The sequence below is a fragment of the Ambystoma mexicanum genome, chromosome 7q (genome assembly GCF_040938575.1).
Source record: "Ambystoma mexicanum isolate Mex_15411 chromosome 7q, UKY_AmexF1_1, whole genome shotgun sequence".
In the NCBI taxonomy this organism is placed as follows: Eukaryota; Metazoa; Chordata; class Amphibia; order Caudata; family Ambystomatidae; genus Ambystoma; species Ambystoma mexicanum.
In genome coordinates, this window is record NC_090941.1 from 144,968,523 (window position 1) to 144,986,368 (window position 17,846).

The following is a 17,846-nucleotide window of genomic DNA, read 5'->3' on the forward strand; positions in this document are numbered from 1 at the left end:
AAAGTCTTCTCCATCCCCCACAGCCAATCTACATGTGCTCCCTCCTCTCACTTTAGTACCCCTAACTTTCTTCCCACTATGCAAATCCCTCCTGACCCTCTTCAATAATCCTCTTTCCCTCCTTGTTTCCGTAAATCACAATTTCTTTCCAAACGCGTCTTGCAATTGTCCCATGGGAATCCTGTGGGATTCCTGTGTTAAGATAAAATAATTTAACTCAAAACAGGCTGTCCAGCCCTCTCCATCCCAAAGTGCCCAGCAAACCCTTAGTCCTCTTTAACTCTCGGCTACAACTGCCCCGATATGAAACCACACTCGGCTACAACTGCCCCGATATGAAACCACACTTTTCTCTCTTCCAGATTTCGTTTTGAACAAATTTTATTTTAGGGTTAACGCAAGATTAACGGGGAAGTGCTCGCATCAGAGAAAACAATATGGTGGCTCAAGGCTGCAAAGCACCATAGGAGGTACATAAATATTTTTGGGTACCGTAGACATCCCATTCTCTGTCGCATTTTTTAAAAACTACCAAACGTATTTACATCAAACCAAAAAAAAGGAATATCTGAGAAGCTTTGTGCCCAACTTGTTTCTTATTTGACTAAATCCGTCCAGTGGTTTTGCTGTGCATATGTTCAATGGAAGCACTTTTTTCTCAATGGTAAAATTAATAGGAGAAGGCACAAAATAGCTTTTTTTTTCTCCGCTTAATACTTAACTGTTCATGCTGGGAATTTTTGGGCAAATTCTTCAGAGGGGCCGAAGTAGACATTTAAAGAAAAATAAGATCCATGGTTGCCCAGTGAGTCAAATGTTAATAGCAATGGAATTTTGAGAAAAGTTCAATGAAATTGGGTTTATATAGTGACCAATGGCCTATGATACAGAATGTACACATTTATATTAAGTGGCCTGTGACCTTCTCAGTTCTTATTTTCCATCCACACATGACCTACGTCTATATCTTATGTTCGCCCAGGTTTCTTCTACCCTTAATAGGTCTGCTGTGCCAGGGTACTGGAGCGATAATGATAAGGAACAAGTTACTTACCTGTAACTGTTGTTCTCCAGCATGAGTCTGGCATGGATTCACATGCTCATGAATATTCCCCGTCGTCAGGCTGGGAATCCTCAGTAAAGAAAAATCAGTATCAGTTTTGTTTCTGATCTGTCTTTCTTAGTAGTAACCAATCACTGATCTCTGGGTCATACTGCCCCCAGCCAGTGACTGCCCTCTCCCTAAGCCCCTCCCCTGGCAGCCATCCTCAGATTTGGTAGCACGTAAAGTGGCAGTATGACCAAGTGAAGAGCCGTAGAAGGGAAGGAGGGAGGGTTCGCATGTGAATCCATGCCAGACCCATGCTGGAGAACAACAGTTACAGGTAAGTAACTTGTTCCTTCTCCAGCATGGGGTCTGGCATGGATTCACATGCTCATGAATATAAGAATACATAGCAGTATACACATGCACAACCACGGGAGGTGGCAACAGGCTCAAGATTAAGCAATACAACAACTGAACATTAAGCATCTCTTACCTCCTCACCAGGCTCACCTTAAGCGAACAGATTGCACAGCACTGCTTGGCCGACCCTGGACTCCTCCCTGGAGTCCCGATTGACGCAGTAGAATCTTGTGAAGGTGTGCATCGACCTCCAAGTAGCAGCCCTGCAGATGTCCAGCAGGAGAACACCAGACAGGAACACCGTGGTAGCAGCGATCGCTCTGGTCGAATGGGCTCTCGGACGGCCGGGCAGCGGTCAGTTTGCCAACCGGTGACAGTGCATGATGCAGCCGGAGAGCCATCTGGAAATGGAAGCCTTCGAGAGAGCCTTCCCTTGATTCACAGGTCCAAAGTTCACAAACAGCTGTGATGTCTTCCGAAAACTCTTCGTGCGGTCCACGTAGAACTTCAGCGCTCTAGCTATGTCCAGCGAGTGCAGAGTCCTCTCGGCCTGCGACGAAGGCGACGGGAAGAAAACTGGCAACACCAAGGGCTCGTTGAAGTGGAAGTCCGACGGCACCTCGGGCATAAAGGAGGGGTGCGTCCTCAGCACCACCCTCGTGTCGTGAAAAGTCAAGTATGGAGGCTTGCAAGATAGGGCCTGGATCTCTCCCACTCATCGTGCGGAGGTGATGGCCATGAGAAATGCTGCCTTCCACGACAGGAACTTCAACGGCGCCGAATGCATAGGCTCAAATGGGGCCCCCATGAGCCTGGTCAGCACCACGTTGAGCTCCCACGCCGGGGCAGGGGCCTTCACCAGCGGGAACGATCAGAATAGTCCCATCATATCCTTCACCAGGCGATGAGACCACAAGGACGCCCGTCCTGCAGTTCTGGTGTATCGGGAGATGGCAGCCAGATGTATCTTGATGGAGGCGTGAGCCAGTCCAGCTTTGGCCAGCGACAGTAGGTACGGCAATACTTGAGGGGCCGTAATCCGCAGAGGGTTAATCTTCTGTGCACGGCACCAGCCAGAGAACCTCTTCCACTTATGTCCATAGCACTTGAGAGTTGAGGACGCCCTGGCTTTTGCAAGAACCTCTCTGCAGTCAGTCGGGATATCGTATCCTCCAAACTCCAGTGCTGCAGGAGCCAAGCCTGCAAGTTCAGCGACTCTGGGTTGTGATGAAGAATGGCGCCTCCTTCTCTGGAGAGAAGATCCGCGTCCGTCGCCAGCTTGATAGGTGGGGACGTTGACAAGTCCAGAAGGTCCGGTAAACAGATCTGTCTCGGCCACGCCGGTGCGACGAGGATCATCCTGCACCTGGACCTCTCGAGCTGGTTGATGAGACGGAGCAGCAACGGCAACGGAGGGAACGCGTACAGGAACAGCCCGTCCCAAGGGAATGAGAAAGCATCGCCCATGCTCCTCGGCTGTGTGAACCTGCTGGCGAACCTCTGGCACTTGGAGTTCGTCCCCGTCGCGAACAGGTCGAACTGGGGTTTGCCCCATCGTTGAAAGAAGCGATCCACCTGGTCCTGGCGTAGTTCCCACTCGTGGCACGAGCGCAGCTCCCTGCTGAGTGAGTCGGCGATTGTGTTTTTTATTCCTGCCAAGGGGAAGGGAACCAGAAACATCCCCTGGGCGTCGGCCCAGTGCCACAGATCCTGGGCCTCCTTGGATAGGGCTGGGGATCTGGTGCCTCCCTGCTTCCGGATGTAGAACATCGTGGTGGTGTTGTCGGTGAAGATCCTCACCACTTTGTCCTTGAGGGACAGAAGGAACGATTTGGGTGCCCAGACCACGGCTCGTAGCTCCAGGATGTTGATGTGGAGAGACCTCTCCTCCGGGAGCCAAAGGCCTCTTGCGTGGAGCTCTCCGGTGTGGGCCCCCCATCCCTCCAGGGAGGCGTCTGTCGTCACCATCTCCTGATACGCTGGGGTCTGAAAGTCTGTGCCTGCCGTGAGGTGCGCACGGGTACCCCACCATAGAATCGCCCGACGGAACTCCTCGTCGAGCGGGATCCTGTTTTCGAAGCTGCCCACCGCTTGAATCCAGGGGCCTCGAGGAACTCTTGTAGTGGACGCATCTGAAGTCTGCAAAGGGGCACAAGGTAGATGCATGAGGACATCATCCCGAGGAGGGACTTGATGGACCTCACCCTGGCTACATTCGTGGCTAACAGGCGCTGCACCTTGCCCAAAATGGCCTTCGTCCTTTCTTCCGACGGAGATGCCAATCGCTCCACTGTATTGAGCTTCGCTCCCAGAAACAGTGCTACCTGCGACAGAACCATGTGGGATTTGGGGTAGTTGATGGCGAATCCCAGTTCCGTGAGCAGGCGGACAGTGCTCGCTGTGTGTTCGACGGCGAGTTCTCTTGACCTTGCACGGATTAGCCAGTCGTCCAGGTAGGGGTAGACGTGGATCCCCTGCAGGCGCAGCCACGCCGCCACTGGAGCGAGGCACTTGGTGAGCACCCTGGGTGCCGACTTTAATCTGAACGGCAGGGCTCTGAATTGGTAGTGACGCCCCTGGACTACGAATCTGAGGAACTTTGTGTCCTTTTAGAATGGGGATGTGGAAGTAAGCATCCTCCAGGTCCAACAACGATAGGAAGTCGCCCTCCTCCAGCTGTCCCAGCAGTTGCTGGAGGGTGACCATCCTGAATTTCTGTGCCTTGATGTACTTGTTTAACCGACGCAGGTCCAGGATGGGGCCCAACCGCCTGTCTTCTTTCTGATGAGGAAGTACCTTGAGTATACTCCGGAGCCCCGGAGCCTCTTGGGGACGAGCTCGATGGCACCTTTCTTGAGCATCGCCCTTACCTCCAACAGCAGTTGAGGGACGTGATTCTCCTTCCTGGCCACGGGAGGAATGCGAGGACACTTCTTTTGAAATTCTAGCGAGTGTCCGCGGGCCAGGGTGTCCAGCACCCAATGGTCGGTGGAGATGGACTCCCACACGCTGATGAACTTCGTCATCCGGCCTCCCACCGGGGTGCTTCGGTGGGGGCCCGACGCTACGGCCGGTTCAGTCCTGCTTGGAAGAGGCCTTGCCGCCTTGGCCTCCTTGACGACGGCAGCGAGACCCTCCTTGCTTGCCGTGGCCTCTGTAGGCCTCCTGGGACGAGGAGCGGGCTGCCTGGCGGTACGTAGAAGAGCCACCGCTGGATCCCTTGGAGGCTCCCTGTCTGCCTCCGGAGCTCCGAAAGGCTCGCCGTTGCTGAAGGACTCCTAGGGCTCGGGCTGTCTCTGTGTCGGTCTAGATGGCCTGGAGGGACTCATCCACTGTCTTCCCAAACAGGTTGTTGCCATCGAACGGCATATCCAACACTCTGGTCTGGACGTCCTGGCGAAAGTCCGTAGCCCTGAGCCATCCTCGTCGTCGAAGGCAAACCCCGTTGCCCAGCTGGCGAAATCCGGTATCGGCAATGTCCGTTGCCACCGTAATGGCGTGATCCGATGCCACCTCACCTTCCTGCAGAATCTGTAGGGCCTCCGCCCTCTCGTCGTCCGGTAGGAAGTCTAGCAGGGGCGCTATCTTGAACTAGAGCTCCCTGTCGTAACGGGCCACAATCGCTAAGGCATTGGCCGCCTTAATCGTCGTCGCCAACGAGATGACTCGTCGTCCCATGGAGTCCAACTTCTTGCCCTCGCTGTCCGGCGGGGAAGTGGAAGCCGCCGCACCCGCCGCTTTCTTCTTGGCCGCTGCCGAGACGACCGAGTCCGGCGTAGGCTGGGCCCTGAGGCACAAGGGGGCGGCGTCAGGGACACGGTACTTCTTCTCGTACCTGTCCCTCTTGGCAGGTGTCGTGGAAGGGTTCTTCAGGATAGCCAGCCCTTCGTCCCAGAGGTCGTCGAGCAACGGTACCGCGAGGACCGTCTTTCTCTTGGCCTCCCGTCGTTGATAAAGAAAGCCTTCCCTTTTCTGTTCCTCAGGGCAGAGCTGGAAGAGCTCGGATGCCCTGGCTATCATGGCGTGGAAAGTCAATTTCGTCGGGCGGAGAGGCTCGAGCGGGGGGGGTGATGAAGGAATGTCCGTTGTATCATCGCCACCGTCGTCGACCATCCCCATTGCTGTATCCGTTGCCGCATCATCCTGAGGGTCCAGCGAGGGGGATGAGGGGTCCACAGGCCTTGTGGGCACGAAGGGCGGTGAGGGGTGGACTCTCCTCCGCTTGTTCGGAGGGCTTCACAACGGTCCAGGTTCTGGATCCTCCATCGGGGTCCGTGGTAACCTCGTCCTTATCTCAGTACATAAGGATTGGATCACCAACAAAATGGCTGCCGAGCTATCCTGGGGCTCTGGCAATGGCTGCGACGGGCGGGATGGCTGCTCCACTGGGCCCTCATCGTCGCCATCTTCGATCACATCAGCAGGATCCTTCCCCTGGGATCGAACCTTCTCGAACCTCTCGTTGAGGCCTTCGAACCTCTCGTTGAGGCCTTTCACGGTTTCCACCAGATGCTGAATCCGAGTCTGTAATGGCCACCGCCCCCCCCCCTCTTTTTCCATCGGGGTCTTCACGGGGGTCTTAACGATGGGCTGGAAAGAGGATTCCCTCCGCGGTGGCAGGGAAACTCTGGGCCCCGAGGCTGCCTTCACTGGCGTAGTCTCAGCCGGCTTCGCCAGGGCCGCTGCGACAACCTCGATAGAGGCCTTTGCCGGGTGGATCAAAGCCCTCACCACGTTAGGTGCGTCCTGGGCCTTCGCTTTGGGGGGAGGGTCATCGCCTCGCTCCCCCTCGGCTCCCTTCGAGATCGACCGGGGCCTCTCCAGAAGCTTACCCAGGTACTCAGACTTCCTACTCTCCGAACCAGAGCGCTGGCTCGCGGTTGATCGTGCCAGGGAAGTCGCGCCCTGCTTAGCAGCCAAAGCGCCCGACCTTTCGGCGCTCCCGGTGCCCGCGGACTCGCAGTGCTTGGCCTTCTGTTGGGCCCCCGTCGCCGGGGCGCCCTCACAGGACTTAGAAGACCGCTCAGACTTTCTCTTCGCCTTCTCACCTGCTGTGCCCTTCTCCAGCCAGGCGAAGAGGCGGGAACGACGATCGTGCTTGGTCCGTTCCGACAGGTTCTTGCAGAACGCACAGTGCTTTTCCACGTGCGTCTTGTCCTCATGAAGGCAGTAGAGACATCTTGAATGCTCGTCCTCCTTGAAAACATTTTGCAATTTGCATCCCGGGCAGCTCCTGAACAGCTTGGATCCGGGAGTCGAGCTTCCCTTGTCCTGGGCCATGTCCGTTGAGGTAGGCCTCAGATCTTCTGGAGTGTATAACTGGGAGGGTGGTAACCGCCGAAAGAATTAAACCATTCTCAAATTGTAAAATGTTGTGTTGTTTACAGGGAACTGCAGTGGTGTTAAAGATAATCACCCTACTCCCAGCATGCAAGTATTTGAAATTATACTTGCATACAAGTATTCGAAATTATACTCACATTTTAAGTAACAGAATATATTTGAATAAATCATAACTTTTATAGACCCCTTAATTCAGGGGACATGTCTTTATTTACAAGTATTATAAATGAAAATCAAATAAACATCATATATACACAAGACAAAATCATTGTCTACATTCCTTTATTACACACAATGACAATGTTTAGAACCAGGTTTACCCGCATAGACAAAGCATAGGTTCTGAAATAAGAATGAAAAACAATATTGGGTTTAATAGGAGATATTTTTTAGAATGGTTTCCATGAAGAAAGCAAATTGGTTCTTAATATTCAAACCGAAGACAAAAGGTGATCATGAGCAATTTTTACTGATGCTGTGGTCTTCTAACAAAACATCACTGGTTTGTAGTACAACCAGTGTTAGCCATTCTGTTCTGTATATGCCGTTTGGTAACTATAAACAAGACATTATGGTTAGGCAAAAAGATATCTCAAATGCATTGTTTTTAAAGAGTACAAGGTTTAACTCTTTTGGTTTGTTTAGTAAAGCAAAGTTCTGTTGTTTGTGGTGAGATCTTGCACATTAATGAGGTGGTGGCCAATCCTTGGTCTACGTCGGTAAATAAAATTCCCAGAATGCAGCTTAATGTAAAATATGGCAAGTAGCTGACATAAAGCTGGCGGTGTAATTATAAAGCATACCTCCAGTTCTTACCCAGCATAGGGGCGGGCTGTTGTAGGGCTGTGCCGGAGGTGAATCCGTGTAGCTGCGGGGGCCGGAGTCAATGCAAGGCAAGTTGAACTATTACGTTTGTGTGATAGTGACTCCTGTAAAATGCAGTTGGGCAGACGTTGAAAAAGTCGCTCCGGAAAAATGCTGGGTAGCATGAAGTAAGAGGATAGAGCAGCCTGGAGGGAGCTTGCTACGAGCGTGAGCCTACCTCCAGAAGGCTGGGGAGAGAAGCGTGGTAGCCTGCTGATGAAGAGCTCGGGGCTGTGTCCGGGCAGGTTCTTGGCTGGACGGTGTATTGCCTGCTGTGCGCATGTGTTTTAGATCAGTGTCTAAAACAGAGAGTAAATAGCGCACACCTGTGCGCATGCGCTGGGAGTTAGTGTTGCAGCTCGAGGGCACTGTGTGTTGTCCCTGATGGCATGCAGTGACACTGATTCCCTCGCGCATGCGCTGGGAGGAGTGCACTTGCCGTGTGGTGCCAACCTTGTAGTCGGGCAGCAGTGTCGGCTGGCAGCATTGCGCGGTGTGGGCACTGTAGAGAACCAGAGGGAGAGGTAATATATACAGCCCTGCCTGGTTGGAAACAAACTGATTGAAAAGGGAGCGTGTTTATGCAATGGGCCATACACTGCAGGCATTATTTACATGCAGCAGTGGAAGCAGTGGGGTAGGGGTGTGTGGTAGATGGGTATATAACTTGTCGATAAGGCCTGATGTCACAATAAGAAGGGAAGTTATGTAGGCAGAGTGCTGGCTCTGTTATTGTTGTCAGCCTAAGGACAATGGCAGTGTGTGTGTATGAAGCTCCCTTTGTGCAGAATGCCTTATAATATCGCTGTAATCAGGCAGTACTAGAACATAAAACAAGAAGGGAGGGCACTGGGCGTGTATCCCAACTGAGGAGGTGGTGTTACGTCCTAAGTGTCATGGATGGGGAATGGTAGGTGTGGTGACCCTGGGGTTGTACAGTAATCAAGGGGGGGATGGTATTCCCTGATGAGTGTCGGCCCTGGTCTCACCTGAAAGGGATGTGTCTACGGTGTCCCAGGGTGTGACTAGTCTTGGTCACAGGGCTGGAGCCCTATTGTGGGAATCCAGCATCCCGGACCCAAACTACTGAAGTGTAGAAATCAGTGACACAGAAGCTTCAGTTATGGTGGTAATTTTCTGGAGGAAAGGCTTCATTCAGTCTGTGTTCGGTTGTCTGCAATTTGAAAATCCACTAGGCCTCTTTGTAGTTTAAGGCATTTTTGATGTTCGAGGTGTACTGAATTTTGTCAAGGACCCACCATTTAAACTGATCTTGTGTATGTTTGAATTCCAAAAAGTAGGAAACCAAAGGTGCTGTGGTGGAGCGGCATCTTATTTTAGAATGATGTTCCCCAATACGTTTATGTACCGGTCTTGAAGTTTGGCCCACGTACCGGAGGCCACAGGGGGCACTCTATGGCGTATATCACATTCGTTGTCTTGCAATTGGTAAAATGTCGAAGGGACCATTCTTTATCTTCAATTTGGAAGGATTTGATTTTGCTTGTATACTTGCAGGCTGTGCAATTGCCGAATGGGTGGTGGCCTGTTTGTTTTCTGAGATCCCACAAACCAATTCTAGTTATCTTCTTAGGCAGGCGAGCATGTGTGAGCCATTCACTGAGATTTTTTGATCTTTTGAGAGCCATCCTGGGTATCGGTTCGTCAGGAAGGTTTTGATGAACAAGGGGCCAGAATTGTTTAATGATTTTTTTGATACTGTTAGTATCTGGTCCGAATGTGGTCACACAGGTGATGCGATCTTCAGGTGTGTCATGGTTCTTGGGTTGGAGTAAAGTTTCCCTTGGGATGCATAAGACTCTTTCGCGTGTGTTCTTGACTAATTTTCTAGGGTAGCCGCGTGCCAAGAGTTAGGATTCAAGGTGTGAAGCATGCTGCCGGTATTGTTGAGTTTCCGAACAGTTCCTGTGTACTCTTAGGAATTGGCCAAATGGTAAATTAGTTCTCAGGCTTTGCGGGTGGCTACTGTTGAAGTGGAGCAGTGTGTTGCGGTCGGTTCCTTTACCATACAGTGTGCATTGGAGCCTGTTGTCATCTGTAGTGATTGTTAAGTCCAGAAAGTTAATAGCTATTTGGCTGTTCAGAGTGAATTGAATCTCAGCTGCTTGAGTGTTCAACCATGTGTGGAATGTAGCGACCTCTGGCATGGTTCCTTTCCAGGCAAACAGGATGTCGTCTATGTATCTGTACCAATTTTGAATTTTGTTGAAGAATGGATTCTGTTGGTTCAGCACATATGAGGCTTCATACTCTAACTGTTATGTTATTCCTAATCTTCATGGCAATCATCAAATAAGGTGAGCTAACAGTTCAAAGTGTCCGAAAAACTATCTAAAGCGAACATTCCACAAGGGATCTGACTGCAGGTGAGGTTGCAACATTCCTGGGTGGCGCAAAAAAGCTTACGTTGGATAACAAAGGACTGATGTTAAACTTAGCCTTCCTTTCCATATGGGAACAGCAATCATATGTCCTTGGATCTGTGTCTGAAGTCTGAATGAGAGCCTGCTCACTTGTTTAAGAAATTAAATACATCTAAAGTAATTTCATGATGAAAATGTTATTCCTACACAATTGTTTAAAATGTCTTGTTTTAAATCAGTTAAGGGGCAGCATCATTTCTGTAATGTAAAGTAAAAACCTTGCATCGAGCCATTATACCACAACAATTAATTACCAAAAAGGGTAACTGTTTTACCATTCTGAATATGCTCTCGGGCTGTCCGATACCCTCTAAAGAGCTAAAACAAATATAAAAAATGGACTGCATTGTTACCTACCAGATTGGCCATAACAATTGTGTCCACTCTGGCCGGATCCTTCTTCATACCCAAGTTAAATTGTAGTCCTCTGGGAGGCTGGCCTGTGTTGGTATCAAAACAGTGGCCTTCAAGCAACAGATATTCCAGTTCATAGGCTGCCATGACCATTCCCTCCACCTGTGAAGGTAAGAACGTTAATATCATAAGAGCAAGCCACACGAGTAGATTTATACATTATATTCAGCATGTCGAAGAGGCCCAAAATGATCAGGAACTATCAGTAACCGAGTTACACCTTATTTTGTTCCTGTTAGCTGTTCCACTACTTTTTACAACTATTACAGAATTGTTCTTTATGAAGTTAAAGCATACCTCTAATTTCAACACCCTATGGCAGTTACTGCTAACCATGGAATATGTTTCATCCAGGCTTCATGAACGTATCGTCAGAACGCATGGATGTACTCTAGCTGGCTTCATGATAGCCAGGGAAAGATGGAGTGTCCTGCTCACATTAAGGATGACTCTCTCCTCACACTCCATCTCCCGCTTACTTTGGAAATCGTGTCAAGTTTTGATCTTGGAGTAAAATGCGTAGATGTTACAGTTGAAAAAGGTCCAGGCCATTCTCAAAAGATGCTTTTTAATGTTAGGTGGCTATGTGGGATGTGTGCCTTCATGCCAATGGACAAGTGTGCAGTTGTAGTAGGAATCTTAATGGCTAGTCACTTGTACCATTTTTTTTTTTACCTTTATTTTCTGCTGACAAAAACATTGTGTTAACAGTAATTGCGTGCTACAAAGCATTGCGTGTGATATTATAACAGGAAGTGGTTACAGACAAACTAGTTCATTCCGCTCTTTCAGTGCTGTGTGTTGTGGAGTTTAAGTACTGTCGGAGGGGAGCCCAAATATCCTTTGGTCGGCACGTGGATATTATTCCTCCTCTGTATTTTTCTCCGCACTCGTGGGTATCGATTAGGTCCCGAAGCCAAGCTTGAATTGATGGGGCTGCTTTCACCTTCCAGTGTCTGAGAATATTGCGTTTGGCCACTGCTGTTGCAACTGAGAAGAGTCTACGTTTCCTGATGGGGACCTTCTCAATGTCGCCTAGGAGGTAGTTTAGGGGTATTGCTGGTATATGTATACCAAGTATAGTGCTAATGTTGGATGCTACTTTTCCCCAGAATCGTCTCATGAGTGGGTATTCCCAGTACATATGGAATGAGTTGGCTTCCGGTAGACTGCATTTGGGGCATTGGGGTTGTATTGATCGATCACATTTGGTGATCTTGCCAGGGGTGAAAGGTAGGTGATTGAGCATTTTGTATTGGACTAGCCTGAAGTTAGCATCGAGCGATATCGTTTTGGTGTATTGGCAATATCGGGTCCACTGCGTATTCTCGATTTCAGTTCCCAGATCCCTTACCATTTGGCTCTCATGTTGTTTTGTGAGGGGGAATGTGTTTGGATCTTGTGGTATAGATTTGAGATGCTACCTTTGAAGCCCTCTTCTCCCATTATCTCGATCATGAATGGGTTGGGTGCTGGTTCTGTGGGGAACGATGACCAGATATGTTTAAGTGCTGACTTTAGGCGATGGTATTGTAGGGTTACTGTGAGACTATGTCCAAATCTGCTGTGTGCTTCTTCTAGGAGTAAAAATTCCCCGTTTGGAAACAAGTCACCCAGTGTCAGGGCTTTGTCCGGATCCAACATCCTTTGCATCATGGTGTCAAGTGTGGGGGCAATGTCTGTGTGATGTCATAGCGGTGTGGGGGCCCAGTATGGGTGTATGCAGCCGACTCTATGGTACAATGCTGCCCATGCCCGAGCGGTGGATATCACCGGATCCAGCCCATCAGGGTTCCTGCATGCATTGGTGAATACCATGGATCGTATATCCTTAGGGGCAGCTAACTGTTTCTCCACTTGTATGTGGGCATATGCCTCAGTGTCATGAAACCAATATTTGGCATATTGGGCCTGTGCTGTGTAGTAATATAGAGTGAAATCTGGTGCTGACAGACCCCCAGTATCGAATTTCTCGCTTAGTTTGGCCCAGTTCTGTCTAACCGTGCCCCCACTCCATACGAAGTTGGACGCCATTTTTTGCAGTTTCTCAAAGAGGGTTTTGCCAGGCCATATAGGGATATTGCTTAATAGGTAGAGTAACTTGGGGACCACAAGCATTTTAAGCAGCGCTATGCGGCCATATATCGAGATGGGGAGTTTGCTCCATAGTGTTAGCTTGGTTTCTAACTGACATGTTGGGGCCATAGTTGAACTCGTATAGTGTGTTTTTTTCTGTGGCTATGATAATGCCCAGGTAGCGGGCTGATTTGGGAGACTATCTGAATTGCGCCATGGCGGGTGATTTTCTTGCGCTCTGGGTTAGAGGGATAATTTTGGATTTAGCTTGGTTAATTTTGTACCCCAAGAATTTGGAAAATTCTGTGATGTTTTGCATGATTGGTGTCAGGTTGGTTTCTGGGTTTAATGAGTACAGTAGGGCATCATCCGTGTATAGCGAGATGAGCTGGGGCAGGCCTCGGAATTGGATACCCCGATGTGAGTGCTTGTACCGTAGGTATGCTGCCAGCCCCTCTATTGTGAGAGCGAAGATTAAGGGGGGACAGGGGACAACCCTGGCGTGTGCCTCTCTGTAGGTTAAAAGCCGTGCATAGGGTATGATTGGTACGTACTTTGGATTTTGGGTCTTTGTATAACAAGTGGATAAAGCTTCGGAAGTGCGGGCCAAATCCCAGACGTTTTAGTATTGCGTACATATAGTCCCAGGACACAGAATCGAACGCTTTTTCTGCGTCGAGTGATACCGCTACTGCATCTTCGTTTGAATCGAGCTGTGCTATTATCGCAAAGAGTCTTCTAAGGTTCAAGGACGTGGATCTGTTTGGTATGAAACCTGATTGGTCCAGGTGTATCAATTTGTTCATCTGGGGGAGGAGCCTATTTGCCATGACTTTTGCGTATATTTTGGTGTCGGTATTGATGAGCGATAGGGGATATGATATGATTTGGGATCCTGTGGGAGTTTGTGAGGTTTTAGTAAAACTGTTATAGTGGTTTCCCTCATGGATTCAGGGAGTGTGCCAGTTGCTATGGATCCTTCCCATGTCTCAAGTATTTTGGGGGCCAGTTCAGCTGAGAAGCATTTATAAAAGTCTGCTGGGTGGCCATCTGGGCCTGGGGCTTTTCCAGCAGTCAAATCTTTAATCGCCTGTTCAATGTCTTCCAGCCTGAAGGGGGTCTTGAGTGCTTCCGTGTCCGCTTGCTCCAGCCTGGGTAGTGGAAATGAGGACATGTATTGGTCCAGTTCTGGTGCCAGCACTTGATCAGCATTTCTGTAGAAGTCTGTGAAGACTTCATCATGGGAGCAGACGGATCAATTCACACAAAGGCGGATAAAATCAACGGACGTGATCGGTTTGATTCCTTGTTCCAGTTTTATTACGGATGCCAGTAGCTTCCCGGCTTTGTTGCCTTCCTCGTATCGTCTGGCTCTGATTGGTTGCGTGGTGTATTATATTTCCCATTCTCCCAGGGCCCTGAACTTTTCCAGCTGTTCCTGTAGTGGTTTATGGGTCTCTATGCCTGGCGATTGTGCATGTATAGTTTCTAGCGAACAGTGGGTAGCTTCCGATTGGTTTAGGTCGTTCCTGATGTTTTTTAATGTCCCCACTGTTTTAGATAGAAGATGGGCTCTCGTCAAAGCTTTGAATGTTTTCTATATTATGGATGGCGAGGACACTGAGCCTGTATTGTGTTCGAAAAACTTGTTGATTTCCGTTTTAGGGGCTCTATAATAGTTTCGTCTCGCAGGAGGGCCGGTGGCATTCGCCATGTGCGTTGTGTTATTTCCTCGACTTCCCTGTGCAGTTCTATTAGCACCAGCGAATGGTCCGATAATGTTCGGGGCAGGATAGAGCAAACATCCACCTGCGGGACGAGCTCCGGCAATAGTGACCAGTACTCTATCCGTGAGCTTGAGGAGTGCACTGTAGAGTGGAATGTGAATTCCTCCAGAGTCGGGTGTAGTGCTCGCCATACGACCACAAGCGGTATCTCTTCCATACAATGTAGTATTGTCCTGGCGGCTTTGGAGTGGGATCTGAAGGACCTGGATGTTCTGTCCTTTTCGAGATCTAGGTTAGTATTGAAGTCCCCTCCCCAAATGAGCTTGACCTCCCCGGGAGGTGATATTAGTGTCATGATTTGTAGGTAAAATTTCAGGGTGTCAGTATTGGGGCCGTATGTATTTATTAGGATTACTTCTTGGTTCTATAGCGTGCCCCAGATGATCACATATCTCCCTTCAGGGTCTGTAACTGATCTCGTTAACTGGAAGTTAGTACGGGGATGTATGATGGTTAGCACTCCTCTGCACTGCGATGAATATACTATGCTCACTCTTAGAGAACCCCACTGTCAGGCAAACGAGTCGATTACCCTGGCTGTTGCATGTGTTTCCTGCAAGAATAAGATGTCGATTCTGTGTCGTCTAGCATATGCCAGTATTTTCCTGGTCTTTATAGAGTTCGCCTGGCCTCTTATGTTCCATAATAAGAAATTAGATTTATTGGTTGGAGCATACAACGCCATGTGTGTTTAGTGGATGTCAAATTGTTGTGCCTGTTGTCTGCCGTATAAGTTTCGTTCTTGAAACCTGTTGTCAGCTTTTTCTATTGTAACACTTGTCCCTTGCGCCCCTCACCATCCCTCCAACTGGACAGTGTATTTCTCTTCTTTAACTTAACTTTCTGATATAGTGGGTGGCTTTGTGTGGCCACTGGGGCAACCTGAGAACGTGCCACGTGTGGGAGGCGTAACCCCCAGTTGAGGTGGAGTAGATGCGTTAAACTTTTGCTTGCATTGCGAGGGCTATGTTTATGGTTGTATGGCCTGACCTTCTGTTTGGTTGGAGTAACTTAGCCGTTGTTGAGGACATCTGGGATGTGTTGCTCTATGTAAGCCGTGGCTTCTTCAGGTGTTTTGAAAAAGTGGAGCCTGCCCGCATGTTGAAGCCTTAGTTTTGCAGGGAACATCATAGCATAGAATATTTTCCTTTCCCTTAGTTTCTTTTTCACTTGATCAAATGACTGTCTGGCAGCGTGTATGCCGTTGGAGAAGTCTGGGTATGTGTATGCGGTTGGAGTCATAGTATAGGGAACCCTTCTCACGGGATAGGCTAAGGATCTGATCTCCGTCGCGATAATTAAGCAGGTGGGCTATTATCATGCGTGGGGAGGGAGATCTGTGCGCTCTCTCCACAAGGAATTGTTTCGAAAATTAGGCTCCTGGGAACAGTGACTGGAGAACTTCTTCTAGGAATTGCTCCATTGGTACGTTATTTGTTCTTTCCGCTATTCCTAAGACTCTGATATTATTGCGGCGTGATCTGGATTCAAGATCGTCGCACTTGTCTCGGATTAACTTCAGGTTCTTTTGGATCTCGTCGATTGCTTTGCCATGCGTGGTTGTTGTGTCCTCCAGGGTGCTCACTCTATCCTCCGCCACTGAGACTCTAGCGTTCACCTTTTGGATATCGGCTCTGATGGAGGCAATAGTAATTCCAATATCATCTAATTTATTGTTGACAGCTGCGAACCCTTTCTGCAGTGCTGTCATATACGGGTCCATGTTTGGGTCTGATAATGGTTGGGTGAGCCCTGACGAAGAGTGGTTGGAGTCCTGGGAGGTCTCCATGGTGGCAGCGCTGGTGTAGGCATCCATGGGGCCTTTCTTGTTCTTATTGCCCCTAGCACCTCTCGTCATACCCGTGTTGGAAGGGAGGAACTCTGTGTGTGGAGTAGGGGTGTGGTGTCTCTGCCCTTGTTATTTCTTTTTTTTTTTTGCCTTTGTCCCCTGGGCGGGCTTTGGCACTGTTTTCTAATGTCGGATTGCCAGATTCTGTTGTCATCTGGTCGTTGTAGTGTCGGTTTTGTTTGGTGGGTCACTGGGTCTTACTGGGGCATGCTCAGAAGGCCAATTTCTCTTGTTTTCCCTTGCCCTGCTAGTGCTTCATCCAGATGGTCAGAATCTTGCCCAGTTTAGGAGGATGCCCGGGTGACCCAGCCTCAGCTTTGCTGATTTGAGACTCTGGGTTGTGCTGTAGAGCCCCGGGGAATTTGGCTGTTTGCTCCCCACTACAGTATATAACTGTCACTGTGCTTTCAGTACGCTTTCGCTGGAGGGGATCTTTTTAGGGCTTTCCGGGTGTCCAGGTGGTGCGGGACAGTGTGGGGCGTCGGTATCCTTGGGGGGGGGGTCTCACTCTGGCCCTGTAGGGGAGACGGGTGACGGCCGGACCGCTGCGGCAGGTCGCCTCCACGGGGGTTAGATCAGTCTCTAAGAGTTTGTGCTAGCATGGATGGATTGTGCTCTGCGCTGGGGTTTAGGGGGGCACTCCCAACAGTTTGCAGGGGGACGTACCTTGTTTGGGCGGGCCTCCTTCACCCCTGCAGGAGGATGATGATAGTGTTTCCTGCCCACGACAGCTACCATTGGGGCTTAGAGGAAGAGCTTGTATGTGGGTAATCCGTGTATTTTAACTGTTGAGGATTATTCTTCCACATTTTGTAGGTCACTTCAGGGGCGATTGATTCTTTATTTACTTGTTTAGTTCCAAGTTATCTTTATAGTTTGTATATAACAGTACATAACAGAAAGTGTAGCTACACCCCGAAGGTACTGCAATGTGCTTACAGCCAGACGCAATGGCGCAGACCCAATGCCAGCTTGGCCTGCCACGGGACTGCACATACACCATTTTCATGTCTTTATTGAAATGCGCTCCTGCATTCAAATGCTCTGTAGGCCTGTTTGCTTGTTCCTGGCCTGGCCTGGCCTAGCTTTGAGGGGGAAATGTATTGCTTTGAAGCTTCACACCGGAGACGGTTAAGTTCACTTGAGAGGTGTCTGAAGAATGACCAGTGAGTGCACTCTGCGTAAAGCTTCTTCCAGTTTGAGGCCTTTATTGAGTACCGTTTCGTGCCTGCCTCATCCACCAATGTTCCACCGGACTACGCTCTGGCACTGCGCCCCCTGTCACCAGCCCTGCAACATGCATGTTGCTTTCTGCATCGGAATAGCTGCATCAATGCTGCCAAAAGAGGAGTTCCGAAAGGAGAGTGAAGGGCATCCATGTGTGAAAAGGTAAGCTTGAAAAATAAAAGCGTGTGCATGCATATTGTCGTGTATGCAATTTATGTGTGCAAGAAAGAATCCGCAAGTGTCTATGTGTGTTTGTGCAAGAAAGGTAGAGTGTTTGTGCGCTTGAGTGAGTCTGCCAGCATTTGTGCATTCATGAGGGACTGGGCCGCATGCATGTGTGTGTGTGTGTTGGTGGTGATCAACACAAGCGTCATTAATGTGCTTTACAGTAACATGCTGGCACTACTTCCATGGAAGTGTTTTATAGGGCAATA

At 49.4% G+C, this 17,846-nt stretch overlaps 1 protein-coding gene across 2 annotated transcripts in view; it reads right to left on the reverse strand.

Moving 5' to 3' along the window:
- UGGT2 (UDP-glucose glycoprotein glucosyltransferase 2) overlaps positions 1-17,846 on the reverse strand; it is a 1,923,861-nt gene that overhangs the window by 816,394 nt on the left and 1,089,621 nt on the right. For both annotated transcript variants that reach the window (XM_069639785.1, XM_069639786.1), the window contains one exon: positions 10,417-10,575. In XM_069639785.1, the coding sequence (XP_069495886.1) occupies positions 10,417-10,575 (159 nt within the window). The remainder of the gene's footprint in view (positions 1-10,416; positions 10,576-17,846) is intronic.